At 37.3% G+C, this 18,689-nt stretch overlaps 1 protein-coding gene across 4 annotated transcripts in view; it reads right to left on the reverse strand.

The window, feature by feature from the left end:
• MAPKBP1 (mitogen-activated protein kinase binding protein 1) overlaps window positions 1-18,689 on the reverse strand; it is a 135,219-nt gene that overhangs the window by 16,794 nt on the left and 99,736 nt on the right. For all 4 annotated transcript variants that reach the window (XM_087921788.1, XM_026709745.2, XM_087921787.1 and 1 more), the window contains 6 exons: window positions 17,672-17,797; window positions 4,487-4,635; window positions 3,403-3,446; window positions 2,188-2,424; window positions 1,697-1,866; window positions 631-767 (listed from right to left, as the gene is read on the reverse strand). In XM_087921788.1, the coding sequence (XP_087777914.1) occupies window positions 631-767; window positions 1,697-1,866; window positions 2,188-2,424; window positions 3,403-3,446; window positions 4,487-4,635; window positions 17,672-17,797 (863 nt within the window). The remainder of the gene's footprint in view (window positions 1-630; window positions 768-1,696; window positions 1,867-2,187; window positions 2,425-3,402; window positions 3,447-4,486; window positions 4,636-17,671; window positions 17,798-18,689) is intronic.

The raw sequence follows: 18,689 nt of genomic DNA on the forward strand, positions 1-18,689 counted from the left end.
TACATCTTGTCCTTTGAGTGAGCCTTACCAGATCATTTTTTCCTATTCTCACAAAATGCATATATAAATTATTCTGAGAAGAATTCCAGTCTATATATCCAGAAAATATTTTCAGAAAATACATTCTTCATTTAATAAAACTTTCAGTTAACCAAGAATATATGCCATTATCTTAAGGAGAATCAATGTTTCCTTAAAATGTGCTCACGCTTTAAAAATGTTATGGTGTTCGTGCTATTTAATGCATTCTAAGCTAAGGTTAATTTCAGTGTTTGTTCTGTGTGGGTAACTGATGTTGCAATTTCATTACATACTTTTTTTCTTGAGCCATTTGCCAAGCATTGTAGTAATTCCATAGGATATAAAGATTAAAGCTATACGGAACTATAATTCTGCCTGTATAATATATGGTCTAGTGATTTTCCCAAGTATTTACTGTAGCACGGTAAAACAGATGCTGAATAGCAGTGAAAGAGACTTCGATTAAGCTTTTATCTGAGAACAATTCAAATGAAATTCAGAATTAAAAAGGTAATATTTTAATCTGGAGTGGGTTTTGTGGCCACGACTGAATTGACCGGTAGAGAAAATTGGGTGGGCTATGAGTCCAAATGATTTCAAAGGACTCACCTTCATTTGGACTTGATAGTCGACTGCTGCTATAATCCACAGAACAAGCACTGTCGGGGCTGTGCTTATCTGGGCCTTCATTGCTATTGTAGCTTCTACCCAGTTTTCCATGTGGAAGTGCTTTTACTTGGAAATCACTGTAAGAGAAAAGAAGAATACAAATGTGCAAAGCTGTTATCACTCATAGAGCCCTTCAATGCACAGGGCCAGGCTATCTGAATAACTGCCTATCTCCCATGGTTTCTGCCCATCTGGTAAAATCAGGCACAGTTGGTACCCTGCAAGTCTCTTAAACAATGTCAACTAATGATCTCTAGAAAGCATGCCTTTTCTGTTGCAGTGCCTGATCCCTGGAATGATATCTCACCAGAAATTCATATTGTTCCTGGTCAGGGGTGGGATGAAAATATTTTTACTACCAGTTCTGTAGGTGTGGCTAGGTGGGCATGGCCATGTGACTAGGTAGGTGTGGCTTTTTTCTAATGTAGCGCTCTTTTTTTCCTCCTGGGCCTCAGGGAAGCCTCCTGAAGGGCATTTTTCTGCCCCCCCCCCGAGGCCCAGGAGGGCCAAAAACAGAGCATGGGGGGCATGCAACTCTCCCCCGCTCTCTATTTTTTTGCTTCCTGGGGAGGCATTTTTGGAAGACCCAAAATAGAGCATGGGGGGGCTGCGCAGCACTCCTCCCCAAGCGCTCCTTTTGCCTCCTGGGCCTCAGGGAAGCCTCCTGGGTGAAGCAGTAAGACAGCAAGGGAGATCCCAACACAGCTGATCATCAGACCAGCTGACGGTCAGGAGGGGAAAAAAAATACTGGTTCAGCTGAACTGGTAGTTGTTTTTTTTACTACCGGTTCGGCTGAACGGTAGCATTTTTTACTACCAGTTCACCCGAACTGGTGGAGCCCTATTGAGGTGTTGCTATGTGAGTTATTGTCCAAACATCTTGTTCCTTGTTGCTATTTTTCTGTTTTAAACCTCAAGCCAATCAGAATCATTCTGTTTTTGGGTGGCCTTCAAATCCAATAAGTAAGTAAGTCAAGGCACAGAAACAAAAAAAAGTCTTTCTGACCTGCTGATATCAGCAGGAGGAAGATCATCTTGTTCTGGGTAGATGACACATTCTTCACTCTCTGAAGGTTCCATTTCCTGTGGGAAAATCCCTCCTTCACAGGAGACAAGTCTAATTACTTGAGGCCGAAGGCAAGGGTGATTTTCTTCAAGAGCTGTGGAGCCTCCTTCCTGGAAAGGGAGTCAAGTAGTGAAACACAATACCTGTATATGAGTAAAGGCCACATGGAAGATTGGAAGCCTAGGATTAAGGAAACACCTGACAAGAAAGGCAGGAACTGATCTATCAAAATTATTTACATGGAGCATTTTATTAATGCTTTTATATCACTGGAGCCATTTGTATTAGAGTTTCCATGAGCCAAAATGATAGGTGTTATTGCAGAACAACCCTTCTCTAACCATTCCCCCCCGCCCCCCAATTGTGGCAAAACTAAGGAATCTCCTGGGGTTTTTTGGGGGGGGATTCAATTTGAGAAGGGGATTTCTTACTTTCTTGGCATAATTTGGAGCATTGGGGTGTTCTTTGTGGTCGTCTCCATTGCTGGCCTGGGAAAGAGAATCCTGACTAGCAGAACGAGAGACTGAGAAAGACTCCAGTTGACGTAGATCAAGCATAGATTTAACTGTCATCTCTAAACTGCTTGTTGGCTGGGTCCAACGGCTCCGTTGCCGAGGCATCTTGCTCATGGTGTTTTCTGAAGCCTGGATCATTGCCATTTCTTTTGCCTAAAAGGGGTAAAATTATTTTTAAAATGCTCTAATGGTAAATCTGCTCAGGAAATTGCAATATTCCAGGACAACTATAACAAAAGAAAAACAAAAATATAGGGCAACCTTCTTCAGTTCAACCTTAAAAGCTTCAGATGTGCCATAGTTAAAATTTCTAGAATTCCTACACAGTCAAGTAATCCTGACGTTTTAGGTAGGAAAGTTTGGTGTAGATGGCAGGGAATGATATAAGATTTCTAAAAACAGTGGAAGAAAGCTCTTCATCTTTAGAATAGGAAAATGAAAAGGAACAATAGTTGTTTTTATGTACTTCAACTATTACCATCAGAAAGCTAACAATGAGTTTTACATTAACCAAACTGAACTCTCCTTTCTCATGCTTCTACTGACAGCATTAAAGCACAATATTCTCATTATTCTCAGATTAAGTAAAGTAGCCCATTAAAGCTAAGCACATGGTTTCTATCATTTTTTTCTGTACTTTCATGTACAAGCGTTATTCACAGGAGGGGGAACAGGTCTGCCTAAAAATTGCTGCCAAAGTAATAATCACTGATACATAAATATCATTCAGTTTTATGGTTAAATTGTTAAGTTCATTTAAACAATGCAAGATCTCATTGAAAAACTTATTGCAATAAGAGTCTGTACTATACAATCCATAGAATCTCTGGTGCGGGCAAGATAAAATGCTTGCATAAATAAATTTTATTTCTACTTTCCGAGTTTTGACACGTTCAATAAATCGCTCACCAGGACAAAGCTATCTGTTTTGAGGAGAATTGCAAAGGCTAATATTTCTAAGAACTTATATGTATTTGGCAGGTAATTGCTTGAATTGCAGTTGAATATATAGATGCTTTGTCATTTAAAAACTATCAAGAGTCAACATTAGCGTATCATGTATATTTACTCACACTACGCTGCAAGACTAACCATCTACTCTTCAACTTTAAATATGTACTGAAAGCTTACCCGTCTCATTTCCCAGTGAGATAAGCTTCTTGAAAGAGAAAGATCTGAATTTAGGACAGAAAACGGATCAGATTAGTAAACATAAAAAATAATGGATTTTGGTTTTTGCCCAAAGTTTTTATTTTATTTTATACTGCCTTTATTATTTGTATAAATAATTCAAGGCAGCAGACATTCCTAATACTCCTTTCTCATCCTATTTTCCCCAAAACAACTGTCCAATAATACACAAAGCACAGCCACAGTAATCTATTTGCAATGTCTTTGAATATAAAAAAGGAATCAGGGTTGATACAATTTAAAAACCAAATGAGTTTCAGCATGGTATGCTTTCATTGGTACATAAAAATAAAGTTCGTATAACTCATTTTTAAATACCAAGAATACCAACGTCACGTCATAGTACAGTTAATTCTGCTGCTAATAACTGTTCATTGACCTCATATGTATATTTATGTATGTTTTCTTATATAGATACTTCTAGCTTTTCTTTCATTTTTAATGTTGCTTAAAAATAATTTTCTACCCTTTTTTCTCTATGTGTTAGCAAAATAGCCTGGAAGGCCAACATAGCAATAGGTATCAGGCTGGTCTTCTACTCTAGAAAGCCATCTGACTATGACAAAAATCTTGGGTTCAGTAAAGTGTTTGGATTGTGCTCATAGCAAAATGGTTGCATCCTATTGTCTGCTTGAAAAAGAAAATACTCACACTGGGAAAATTAAAGACAACTTTCAGCTGCTTAAGGTATGAGGCAACTTTTTAAAAAGGCTGTCAGGCTGTTTGAATTATTATGTTTGATGAAAATGAAGAAAGGCCCAGCGCCTACGTGATCTTGTTTCTAAATTTATTGTTTCTCTCATACTTCACTCTGCCAACTGCCAGCAGTTCAATCCTGAACAGCTCAAGGTTGGCTCAGCCTTCCATCCTTCTGAGGTGGGTAAAATGAGGAGCCAGATTGTTGGGGGCAATATGCTGACTCTGGAAATTTCTTAGAGAGTGCTGTAAAGCGCTGTGAAGTGGTACATAAGTCAAAGTGCTGTTGCTATTGGTATTTCTCTCCTATCTTCATATTCCCTTATACCTGAACAACTCTCAAGATCGACATTGGTTGTCATTTGGAAAGGCTGTAGACCATGTAACTCATCCTCATCATTTCCTTCATCTTCACCATCCTTATCGCTGTCTGATGAAAGCACTGGTGCAGATGAGAGGACGGAGACTGATTCATGCCTAGAGAAGTTACATGAAAAATGAGCTTAATTATATAGTAAGTGTAAACATTCTTAATTAAAAATAGTTTTGCATACAGCTCCATTTATATGTTACAAATAAAGGTAAAATCTGAGATTTCTGGAAAATTTTGAATTGGAAAATGAGCATGATTCCAGTTAACATATTTATCTTAAAATCCATGGTCTACCCAAGTACTTGAGCTATATTATTTGATATGAGAAAGAAAGAAATCCCTGCTTCTCAGGTTTTTAGAACAAGCAACATCACATAGCTTTGAAACTGCCAAACTTGCCCAGAATGAAAAAAAATATATCCACAGAACATTTTGATCTTGAAAAAAATTCTAGCCCACATCTCTGTTGGGATGCTTGTAAAATTCTAAAAATGAGAGTCATAAGTACAATTAAACTTCCCCCACTCAAAATCAATGCTACTTCAAAGCTCTTGAACAGTATTAAATTATGTCATTTAGCCTTTTACTTTTATAATTTTCATTTTAGCACTATTTAGCACTGAAGATGGCGTTTGATTTCATTGTATAAGGTACAATGACAATAAAGTAAACTAACTAATTATAAAAATAAAATCTACAGTCAAAAACTACTACCCTTCTTGGAAAAGAAAAATCAGTTATGTTGAGGAAGATGACAGTGTAAACCCATCTACCAATCTCAGTGTTGCATTTTTAGCCATGAAACAAGTAAAAAATAATGTTTAAAGTATCAAAGATAAAAGTTTAATTACAGTGCAACTGATAAGCAGGAATTATTGGCACATCATCTGAGGACATTCAGGATGAATACATACATGATTACATCTCTTTTCCAGCCAAAGAACCTAGAGCAGGGGTCGCCAACCTTTTGGACCTCAGGGACCACCAAACTCATTATTTTAAATCCCGGGGACCACTAATGTGAATTTTGACTGACTTGGCTTGCTGACATTGGTGGGAGGGAGAAGGAGAGAGAAAGAGAGATCTGATCTAACCTTGGAGCGCTGGTGATATATTTTCTCTCTCTCTCTCTCTCTCTCTCTCTCTCACACACACACACACACACACACACACACACACACACACACACACACACAGAGAGAGAGAGATCCCTCACACACAGACACACACACATACACCCTCCAAGGCAGCCCCATTCCTAGCCTGCTTTGAGCACAGTTCCTAGAGGGAGGGGGGAAAAAAAGAAACATCTAACCTCGAGGGCAGGTGATCCTCATTCTCTAGCCTGCTTTGAGCTCCAGCCTGCTGAGTTCTCAGGCTGCACACAAGGAAAGCAACCAAAGTCTTTCTTTCTTTCCGTCAAACTCTACCAGAAGTGAGTCTTCGCCGGTGCAGCCTCTTGGAGCAGGATGTTTTGCAGGGTCACAAAGACTCATTTCTGGCAGAGTTTGGGGCAGAGAAAGAAAGACTTTGGCTGCTTTCCTTGCGTGCAACCAAAAACAGAAGAAGAAAGAAGCTGAAGAAGCAACTCGGTGGACAGGCAAGTTCCCCCTCCGCCCTTTCCCCCTCCCCTCACTACCTCGTGTTGTTCCTAATGCAAGTGACAGAAGCCCTGTGTTCCTCCGGGCCATGTGGGCGGTGCAGCCTTGTGTTCCCTGCAGCCTGGATTAATTGCTTTGGGAGGTTGCTTTGGAGTGGCATTTCTTTGTGGACCACCAAAATATTCTTGTGGACCACCAGTGGGCTGCGGCCCACCAGTTGGCGACTGCTGATCTAGAGCAACTAAGCCTATTAGTTCCAAATAATGCCACATGTAAATTTATCCATTCATTTCATGACCATGCATAGGAAAGCCTAGAGTTCTACCATCAACTTGTATTTGTCACCATGCAAAGCTCCAGGAATGACAATAATTTGATCTACCAGATTTTCCTACAGTTTACAAATTAACAAGAATGCAAAACTTAGGACTTAAAGGTTATTCAGTTCTTTAATATTTCTTTTTTACAGAAAGAGGAAATTCAGGCTTTCATATTAATAGGCTAATTAAAACTGCAAGTGTCATTTCCATACTACTTACAGTATTTTCCCACTGCTCGGATTTATCCGCAGAATTACATGGCATCCTTCAGGGCAGATTTTAAAAGAAAGATGGTGGCAATGATGACAGTGTGATCCAAACCTTGTCTCTTGTTTTACATGTAATTAATGTCATACAGCACGTATGTACAATGGGCAGAGCTTGTTGGTTTTAACCTTCCCTGCAAATCCTTTAAGCTGTGTTGTTTTTGAACGCATGAAGGAGCCACAAAGCTTTGGGTAATATTGTGCAGATGTGAGTCCAGAAGCTAATAAGTGACCTGATGAAAAGAAACCACTTTAGTTTATTGGCTCGCAAAAAGAGTTAAGGGGTCTAGGTTGCTTATGAGGCCAAGGGGAGTTTCTAATATCATGCTTCCTCTGATAATGCTTGTGTAGATACTTGCAGGAGAGACCGAGGAGAAGAATGGCAAGTTATAGCGCAGGTAGTAATTCCCTTCCTTAATTGTCATTCAAAACCTGATCCAGCAGCAACTACCTAGCCTATTTTTCCACTGGCTACGTTTAGACACTGAAAATAAATCTGGTGTGGAATGTAGCAAACTTTAAAAACCAACACAACACCTTATGCCAACAGATAAAGGCAGAATGCACAAATTACCACTGCAAGCAAGAGGAAAACCTCCTACGTACAAAATTCACCTGCGCCTTCTACAATTTTGTAAACACCAAACTTAAAGACTCAAGAACCATCCCCCCCCTAAAAGGACCAAATGGGAAAGACTGCAATGATGAAGCATCTGTTAAGGCCACTCTCTTCAACACATTCTTCAGTTCAGTCTTTGTAAACAGCAATGGTTCATACCCCACATTTTCTAGTCATACCACAACTAACTGTAATGACCTACTACATATTGACTTTACAGAAGATAACGTAGAAAAGGCACTACATAACCTAAAACCATCCCTATCTATTGGACCCAATGGATTATGTGCATACTTCTTAAAAAAGCTCTCCTCTACTATAGCAGAACCCCTAAACATTATATATGAGATATCATTCAGAAGCAGCTCCTTACCAAACCTATAGTCCTTAGCTACGGTCATCCCTATCTTCAAAAAAGGTGAGCTCAGCCTGGTTGAAAACTACAGACCAATCCCACTGTGTTGTGTCACTTGCAAAGTCATGGAATCAATCATTAACCAATTCATCACCCTCCACTTAGAGTCAAACAACCTACTCTCTAAAAAACAATTTGGTTTCAGGAAAAAAATTGTGCTGAAATCTTCAACTCTTACACTGCAAAAACATATGGACTATTCTACTTGACCAGGGTAAAGCTATAGAAACAATTTACATAGACTTCTGCAAAGACTTTGATTCAGTGGTACATGACAAACTACTGTTAAAACTAAACTCTTACGGCATTTCTGGGTCCCTTCATAAGTGGATTACTGTGTTCCTGTCAAACAGGCAACTAATAGTAAAAACAGGAAATGCTATATCAAACCCTGCTCCAGTTAATAGCGGTGTCCCCCAAGGCAGCATTCTAGGACCCACACTATACTCTATATAAATGATCTTTGTGATCACCAAATACGAACTAGGTGGATATGATCTCGTTGACGATCCTCACTCTGTCAAGGACCTTGGAGTTCTCATATCAAATGACCTAAGCACCAGAGCTCACTGTAACAGCATTGCCAAAAAGGCATTAAGAGTTGTAAATCTAATCTTACAAAGCTTCTCCTCCAGAAATATCAAATTGCTAACTAGTGCAGACAAAACTTTTGCTAGACCAATACTCGAATATAGCTCATCAGTCTGGAATCCGCACTGCATATCGGACATTAATATAATCAAGCGGGTCCAGAAGTATTTCACGAGAAGAGTATGACACTCTTCTGCTTGCAACAGAATACCCTATATCACCAGGCTTGAGATTTTGGGCTTGGACAACCTTGAACTACGCTGCCTACGGTTAGACTTAAGCGTAGCACACAAAATTATCTGCTACAATGACTACTTCAGCTTCAACCACAACAATACAAGAGCACACAATAGATACAAACTCAATTTAAACTGCTTCAAACTCGATTGCAGAAAGTATGACTTCAGCAACAGAATGATCAATGCCTGGAATGCACTACCTGACTCTGTTGTTACATCCTCTAACCCCCACTCCTTTAACCGCAAACTATCCACTATTGATCTCACCCCATTCCTAAGGGGTCTATAAGGGGCGTGCATAAGTGTACCATTGTGCCTACTGTCCCTGTCCTACTGTCCCCATTTATTTGTACCTATATCCTGTAATCTTACTCTTACCTATTATTTTGTAAGCGATTGACAAATTAAATCAAATAAATAAATAAATAAATAAATTTAGGGGTTGTGAGAGAAAACAAGCAGGTATGTTCCTTGCTAAATACCCTTATACCTTCTACTCGGTACACACTCCCCTCACACTTTAATTTCACACTTGATTATGGGTAGCAAACAAATGCTGAAATATCATAAAATTTTATCCTGAAACCTTTAAATGATTGTTTACAGCAAGCAGGTAAAAAAATAAGTGACTGGGTCTAGTCATAACTGTTTATCTTTAAAACCATAACATGCAGGTACTTAAATTCAAAGCAAAGGCAAGGCTAGCATGAATCATTAGCTTCAGCAGGATATTGTCAACATCAAGCTGGCAAGATCAGTCAAGATCTACAGTTGCAGTCAGGCATAAAGCAGTACTGTACAGTATATCCAGCATAAACCCTATAGGAGACAAAGGTTATTTAGAATTTATTTTATTATTTTGTTTATTTATTAAAATTTTTTGCTTCAAAGCAACATAACTGTTTCTTCTCTTTGAAGAAACAGCATTAAGGAGAATATCTCCTAAGATCACAGAAGTTCCCTCTTCAACTTAAGTATTAAAAGTTACAGAGGTCTGTCCTCTATTTATATCTCGCCACTCTAATTTCCAGCCTGGGATTTGTTTTCAGCATTGAACTAAGCTTATAATCCTTTTATTTAAAATAAGAATACAATCTATTCCAGTTTCTCCCTCAAGATTTTCCTTAAGAGCATGATGTGGAATAAAAGCACACCAAGAGCCATGGCGGCGCAGTGGTTAGAATGCAGTATTACAAGCTAACTCTGCCCCATAGCCAGGAGTTCGAACCTGACCGGCTCAAGGTTGACTCAGCCTTCCACCCTTTCAAGGTTGGTAAAGTGATGATCCAGGTTGTTGGGGGCAATATGCCAATACTATAAATCTCTCAGATTGCTGTAAAGCACTATGGAGCGGTATATAAGTCTAAGTGCTCTTGCTCTTGCTAAATGCAGCTACTGATATTGTAGAACAGCTGGCAGTCAAAAACCTTTACCAATCAAACAGCAAAGATCTGTATCATACTCTCTTATAGGGTCTAGATGTCAATAGGTACCAAGGCTTAGATGGAACCAAATACCTGCAATAAATGCATATAGGGCTAAAAATATGATGGCTCTCCAAGGTAAACCAGGAAGGAAACAGGACAAGAAACATGACTTCTATTTTATTGTAAGGCTGTATCATCAGAATCTTGCAAATCTGAAAGTACAAACCTCCCACTTTCTTAGTTTTTTTTCTCTGACTTTGAGGCCAATAGAGGGCCTTGTCTCTCTTGTCTGATTGGCTACTATGGAGAATCACTTCCTCCCATTCCCCAAAGTCATCACACTGTTGAGCCTGAAATTGACATATATGTAGCCATTTTATTTAGCTCTATATTTTAATCACATATTCCTTTTCTTTCTTTCTCTTTCATTATAATGGGCCAATACCATATCACATTGGAGGTCCAATTCTGGATAAACAATGCAGATAGATTCCTGCAAAATCTATACTCTATTAAAACTCCCTTTATGTTTGTTTGTCTGTTCGTATCCTCAAGCTATCCTAGAGAAATGTTATGCTGCAACATTTTTTGAATCAAGGTACCCAACATCTGCTAACTTAAAGAATGTGTAAAAAAAATCCAGGATCCATTATTCCTATGAACTGAAATTTTTGCAATGTTCAGTTCAGTTTTACGCTCAAAGTTGTGGTCACTGCAGCATCTCCTATCCATGGTCATTCATCTAATTTATCTGTTAGCTAGCGTGAAGATGGGTTACCTGATGGTAGAACGGCTCACCTGAAAACCTCAGTTTGGCCACTGGCAACTTCAGAACTGTGGTTTAAAAACTCCACCTTGAAACAAATGTAAGCATAGCAAAAGAGAGACAACCACAAGGTTCTTCATTTAGATGTCCTCACCTACCCATAGTTTGCCTCAGTCTGTTACTGGAGGCATTTATCTTCAATATATCTGCACTTTTTGTGATTCACCATCCTTAAGTGGCCCAGGAGAATTACAGGTGGTGAGAGAGAGGGAGGGGAGGAAGGAAGGAAGGAAGGAAGGAAGGAAGGAAGGAATTCATTGAGTCATATAGTTGAAAGGGACCGTTTAGGCCAGGGGTCCCCAACCACCGGTCCCCGGACCGGTACCGGACCGTGGAACAATTTCTACCGGGCCACTGGTTTGCTGGGCGCCGCCATCTTGTTTTGATGAAAAAGTGCTTCGGGTGAGCTTTTCCGGGTAGAAAGCGGCGTTTGGGTGCTGAAAGAATCCTCGCGCCTTAGTTTCATTGAGGGGGGGGCGGCTTCAAACAAAACTAAGGCACGAGGATTCTTTCAGCACGCATGGCAAGGCGAGCCAAGCGACCATCCCGAAGCCGTCGTGAAGCCCATCGACACAGGTACAAAGGAGGAGTTGAAGGTGGCGGGGAGAAGCAGGGGACGGCTGGCTGGCCGGTCGCTCGGCTCGCCTTGCCATGCGTGCTGATGCTGGTACCGGCCACGGATGATTTTGTGATGCCGGTACCGGGTCACGGCACAAAAAAGGTTGGGGACCACTGGTTTAGGCATTAAATCCAATCGGTTTAGTTAAGTCCCTTTAAAAAAAACAACCCACATATATGATATTAACATAGAAATGCTTTAAGAAATACATCCTTGGGTAAGTAAGTCAGATGTGGATATGCTATTTATTTTTCCCATATAGTACCAAAGAAACTATAATAATAAATGAAACTACATTGTTACACAGTAACAGATTTTCTACCACAAAATACTGGAAAACCAAAATATGTCTGCCTTTGAATTCATGCTATTTAAAAGTGTAGGAAAGAACACTAATTGGACAATGGACATAACAAAAAAAAATCCTTAAAAGGACTTATTTTTTTCACATACAATTCCCATTTTTGAGTTATATGAAAGAAGTAATTTTCACTATATTATTCCTGTCGCTACCAATGTCTTCTTGACAGAAATACTGAGTTCTTTAAGAATATAAACATACCTTTATATGCTCTGAGACTCTTGAGAATGTTTCTAGCATTTTACTGCTATTTATTTTGCTGATGCATTGCTTAAGTTTAAAAATATAAAGGATTAGAAGGAAATAAATAGTAAGCGTTGCCATGACTGTAAATGTCACTGGTGTTTGTAGCTGCCAGTCAACCCTTCAGGCCTCACTTTCAGTCCATAAGAGAGGGATGTCCTCAGCCAGGCACAGAGTGCATTAACACAGTCCCTTCCTTTTCAGGAGATAGAAAAAGAGGATGCTTTTTAAAACAAGGAGAGGAGAGAGGAGAAATCTTTTGAGGGGGTTCCCAATGTTTAATCAAATACTAAAAGGAAAGATGGTGTATGCTGTGCTTTTTCTTGACTAAGAAAGGAAAAAGCACAGCATACACCAACTTTTCTTTTAGTATTTGATTAAACTTTGGAAACCTGCTCAAAAGACAAGTTCTTTAAACACTGAGATCAGTAAAGTATTTTGTTGCTGCTGCTGTTTTCCTTGGTGGTGCTTATATTTGAAGTACTGGTATTATCTGTAAAACTTGAACATATGTATATTTATGTATATTTTTTAAAGTACACCTTATTAATTTTTTTTAAAGGAGATGACTTTCCAGCTCTTTACCAGATATGGGAGCATGATTTGTTTTCTAGGAAAGATGAACTTAGTCTTTTATTATTCTTTCCCATCTTCCCTCTAACTGTAACTATCTCATCTTTTTTTGACTATAATTTTGTAGCTTGTATCTTAGTACTTACATTGCTTACTTAGTATCCTAGTATGGTTTATTTATTTATTTTAATAAAGTTTTACTTGGGTTTTCACACACAAAATACAAGTAAAACATCTTTTTTGAAAAATAGCATGGTCCCGGGTTGAACTTCTTTATACAGACACAAAACTCAATTTCATGCTCCTTTTTGTGTTCTCTTCCATATCTTATACTATTCTACATTTTCTATATAGTTTTTCCCCTCTTTTAATTTTCTCAATTTTATTTTGATTATCTCATCTCAATTCAAATCATTATATCTTTACTTTTGTCTGTTCTGTTTCAATTTCATATTATCTTTTCTCATTAAACAAATTTTCTCCTGTAGTTACTAATTGGAGTATGACACCTTTATATCTTTTAATTACATCCATTCAACTCTTATTTAAACTTCAATATATACCTTAAGGTTATGACCTTCAGTATAATACATAATACATAACTTCCAATCGAATTCTGCTTGGCACATTCTTATAATACACACTATATTCTTTAAAAAAAAGATTATAAATATATGTAATTCTAAAGCCTCATTCCATTCCAATTCAATTCTATCATTAATAATCATTAAAATCTTAACATCTTTAACACTTCTTTTCAATTAAATATCATACTTCCTTAAAGACACATATAATCTCCATAATTAATTTTTCCCTTATTTCTCTTCACATATGTTTTGTAAATCATTAAATATTCATTTTGTTACATTTGTTTATTGACAAGCATTCCACTGAATAACAATAGCTATTTTATCAGACATTTTAATCATACATTGTTTCATATTTTCTAAAATTATTTCTATTTCTAATATAACAATACTATCTTATGTACCTTTGCAGAATCCCTTTTTCCATTAAATCTTCACCCATTAGCTCTAAATAGGCCCTGTTTCTCTATATTTTGTTTCTGTCCTTTATAACTTCTTTTCCTTTCTTTCTTCCCTCTCATCTTCTCCCTCCCCTTTTTACCCCCTTGTCTCTCTACTTCTAATTCTCTCTTCTGCATTTCCCTCTTCTGTTGCTTTCTGATTTTATACTTATTTTTCACTCTGGGTTTTTTTTGAGTTGTTTATCCCAATCTTAAACTTTCCATTCTCTTTCCCCCCTTTTTTAACCCCACCTAAGATTACTTGTTCATTCTTCTTTGTCGCAATCTTCTTCTTCAATCGTATCTTAGTATGATTTATGTTTATTGCTTATTTAGTATCCTATGACTATCACTAAGTGTTGTATCTTATGATTTATGATGAATGAATGTATTTTTATGATGACTACGATCATGATTTATCACTTATTGCTTGTATGTACACTGAGAGCTTTGCATCAGACAAATTCTTTGTGCATCCAATCACCCTTGGCCAATAAAGAATTCTAATACTAATACAGCACTAACAAAAGCAATGATATAATTTAACCTGCTTAAATGTCATTTTTGTCATTTTTTTTGCTATTATAACTTCATTTTTAACTGCAACTTTTTTAAAAGACCAGAATCTTTGTAGAACATACAACCTATAGAAAAGTAACTCAGTGTCTCTCTCTCTCTCTCCTCATACCTCTTATGAAGAACAGCTCAAGAATTCAGAAAAAAATCCATCAAGAATCTGAAGTCTCAATAAAACATTTAAGGAAGAGGAAAAATCCTTATAAAAATAGAAGAAAGGGTCCTTGCAATGTTTAATGATCGTTAGCTAAGCATTTTGCCCCCAAACCTGGAAAAGTATTTATCAGCTCAATCCTTTAAACCATACTTTGGATATGTGGGGGTGTGACATTGAGTCATGCACTCCTCCCCATCCCCATTCTGCTTAATTTCTCAGGTTCCTATTTGTTCTAACAAAGAAATGCACCTACAAAAAGCTTCTTGCAATCAGGAGGATTTATGGCGTAGTTTTTCCACTTACTGAAATGGGAAGAGGCAAGAATGCAAATCCTGTCCTTTTCCTGCAGCCTTTGATGAGATATTGTCCTAGCAGTTATGGAATTGCAAGAATGGAGAGAACTGAACAACAACAAAAATTGCCATACTCCATTTTTCCTGTAGTGGAAATATTCTGAATGGAATTTTTCCCAGGAATCTCCCATGTGACTAATTAAAACTAGAGTTCCACCAACATACTGGATCCATAAGCTATAATAAGCATAACTTTTTTAAAAAAAATTATTAGTTTATCAAAATATAAAATACAGAAATACAAAGAAAAAAAGAAAATGAGAATATAGGGGGTAGGAAAGAGAAAAAAGTGTAGGGGAAAGGATAAAAGAAAGAGAAAAGCATTGACTTTTGACTCTTTTTGACACAGTAGAGTAAGGTAATATAATTAGTGCAACTTTTTTAAAAAATGCTTTATACTCCAAGCATAGTCTCAAATCAATAATTTACGACAAAAGCAATAATTATATCTATATCAGTCATTAAAGTAAAGTACAATCTAACAATGAGAAGCCACATGTAATACGGGGGAGCAATAGAACAAAATGCAGATCATGGTTTGAACAAATGAACCCGTGACTTTTCAGAGGCCTTATTTTGTTTTTATCATTTCATATAACATCCTTATTCCTACAACTTTCTTTAAAAAATGCCTGGTTCACCTTGTGACGTACTCCAAACATATATCTACTAAAGTCTGGATTATCCAGCGACATTCGTCATCATCTTTATTGTATAGCAAGTTTAAACAATGAAACTAGAAAGATAATCTCAATCTTATCTACCAAGCTGCAATCTTCATTAAAATACTTGTTTTCAAAATCAAATCCACCCATATAACATCACACACAGTTCTCAGTGTTTCAGCCCCACATAGTGATGCTCTTGTAATGGCTTACGTTCTTTCAGCAAGTGGCCTCCTGTGATCTCTTCTTCTACAGCAAAACCAGAACCAACCTAGAAACAAAGCTGGCCAAACAGAATGGATCCAGCTTAATCATAGAGGTCTGACCTGTTTTCCAACCAGCTGTTGGGCTGGTATGCCTTAGATGCAACTTTCTAACCAATAGCATGGGACTAACAAGCCTTGCGATACTGTCAAGAAACCAGGAGTGTCCGATACAAGCTGGGCCTTTTAAAAAAAAAAAAGCAGAGCAATGCAGCTGCTGGGATGGTGAAGAGCTTGCTATAAAAAGAACACTGCTCCACAGCTCCAGAATTTTTGGCTTCAACAGGCTTCTCCCATGCTAAATAAGAACACAGAGGAAAAGATATTGCGGGGTTTTTTATTTCAGCAATGACTCGGGATTAGAAAGCGTCAATCTTATTTCAAATGTATGTCAGATTGAGCACCTCTTTTGAACATACCCAATCCACTTCTTCCTCATTCTGCCCAACTGGTTGCCCGCTCCCCATTACACCCAGGAAATCTCCAATTTAGATTATAAGAATCCCAACAGGCTATGGCTGGCATTATTTTAAAAAGAAGTTAAACACTTTTCACAAAATAGTTTAGGGAAAACTTTGATTAGGAAGCATGTATTTATTTACTCAATTTCATACCAGCTACTCTGGATGACTCATGTAGGATTGAAAATTTAGATAGAGCTAAAGTGTAATAAATGGACATGATGGGATTCAGGGAAAACAATATACGTCAGCAAATAGCACATCAATCTTGAGGGACAATTAACCCTCTTTCTCATATCCATGTAAATTAATTTCGACACAAAAAGCCCCCAGTCACTTACTTTTCTATTTTATTTTTTCTGACTTCCATAAGTCTGTCTGCAACTGGATTTTTTTTTCATTCTAAAATAAATCCCAGTAACTGCTAACACATGTGTTTTATGTATTGAGCACATGTATTTAAGAAATATTATTTGTTTTTCTGTACAGATATTTGGATCATACTATATACATGAACTATCTGCAATAGCATTCAGGGTAAAGGTTTATTAAGAACCTTTAAAGAAAATGAGAAGAAGCAAGCAGCTAGGTGAGAGACTGAGAACATCAAACTTAGTTTTCCTATAGTTTTCTTTACTTCTAAATATGAAAAATCTACCCTTCCTTCCTTCCTTCCTTCCTTCCTTCCTTCCTTCCTTCCTTCCTTCCTTTCTTCTTGTTTGCTTGATAGGACCATTTAATTCATCATGTTCAAAAATGTGATTTGAATAAGTTTCAGTTCAATCTTACTGAAGTGACTTTCAAACACAAATAGTTGGAAGATCTAAAATGGACCATTTGGTGGTCCTAGTGTGCATAAATGTGTTCTTCTTCCCAACTGATTCACAACAATCAGGTCATTTTGTGTTTTAATAGAAAGTTACCCAGTTCATTTTTCTTGAACAAAATATATAGAACAAAATGCAACTTTGCACATTTTTGAATTTAGTGCTCCAGAGAAAAGGGTTACAAATGTGTATAGAAAAAAGATACATACAAAACATATAAAGAAAGCAAAATATCTTAATAAACAGTGCACAAAGACTTTTTTAAAAATATGACTTAAAAAGACAAACATGTAACTCTGACTCTAATACTATATCCAAATAATGCATATTTTAACCTATATCCAAATAATTTTTTGGATTTGAACAATGCACATTTGAATCTATATCCAAATAATACATATTTGAATCTATAGACAGATAAATGCATATTCATTTTTGTAAACACTTTAAAAGAATAATTCACTGACCTGATCTAGAAATAGCATTAAACAGAATTGAATCTGGAAGAATAAGAAACTGAAATCTGAATATATGGATTTCTTTCCATATCTATTCTCACATTAAAATTGCCACCAAAAATGTCAATATGTTGTAATAATAAACATAGTGCTGTTCAGATAAGAAGACACCTGTCCAAAAATCTCATACTACCACACGGTCTGGTCAGAAAGCTTTTTATGAACTAAAAGCAATACTAACACAATGTCATACCTGGTAAGACCAGCTGTTTTGCCTGGTTGAGCTTTTTCTGCTTGTTTTCCCCTTTGCTTCATATCAGCCAGCCGCTGACGCATATTGATGGTCATTTCAGAACTCAGACGCCAAATGAAAATACAACTGAAAGCAGGATGGGAAAAAAAAATATTCATTTTGATCCAGGCATCATAGTCTGCTGTCTATATACCTGAGATTCCATCAAGTATCCCCCTATTCTATACCCATTCCCCTATAGACAGTATTTATCTTTAGGCTTCCTATTTTTAATGCTGGCACTTCAAAAGCTATAAGCTACTATGCTAGGGACTCATAGACAAGTGGAAAATGGATACATTAAAACGCTTATTTTTACTGTCCCTCCCTAAATAAAACCAGCAATTGCACCACAGAAAATCAGTATTTGGTTTCCAGATTTCAACAGCGTAATCTTGGAAGACCTTTGAAGCCATAAAAATGACTCGGGTGAGGAGCATATATGTGTATTTATTTATTTTTATTTATTTTATTTTGTCAAGCGATTATAAGATAACAGGTATAAGTATAAACATAGTTATGAATACATGAAATGGATACATATAAGATAAAAAAAGAAACAATAGGACAGGGACGGTAGGCACCTTGGTGCACTTATACACGCCCCCTACAGACCTCTTAGGAAAGGGGTGAGGTCAATAGTAGACAGTCTAAGGTTAAAGTTTTTGGGGTTTGGGGAAGAAATCACAGAATCAGGTAGAGTGTTCCAGACATTGACCACTCTGTTGCTGAAGTCGTATTTCCTGCAATCAAGTTTGGTGAGGTTTACCTTGAGTTTGTATCTATTGTGTGCTCTTGTATTGTTATGGTTGAAGCTGAAGTATTCATTGACAGGTAGGACATTGCAATATATAATTTTATGTACTATACTTAGATCGGACTTATGACTGAAATTGTCAGTTGTCCAGCTCAAGAAAGCAGCATTTCACATCCTCTTTTCAGACCTAAAGAATCTCCATTTTAATTTGAAACTTATTGA

This window comes from Pseudonaja textilis, chromosome 1 (assembly GCF_049901715.1).
Source record: "Pseudonaja textilis isolate UNSWEBS1 chromosome 1, rPseTex1.2, whole genome shotgun sequence".
In the NCBI taxonomy this organism is placed as follows: Eukaryota; Metazoa; Chordata; class Lepidosauria; order Squamata; family Elapidae; genus Pseudonaja; species Pseudonaja textilis.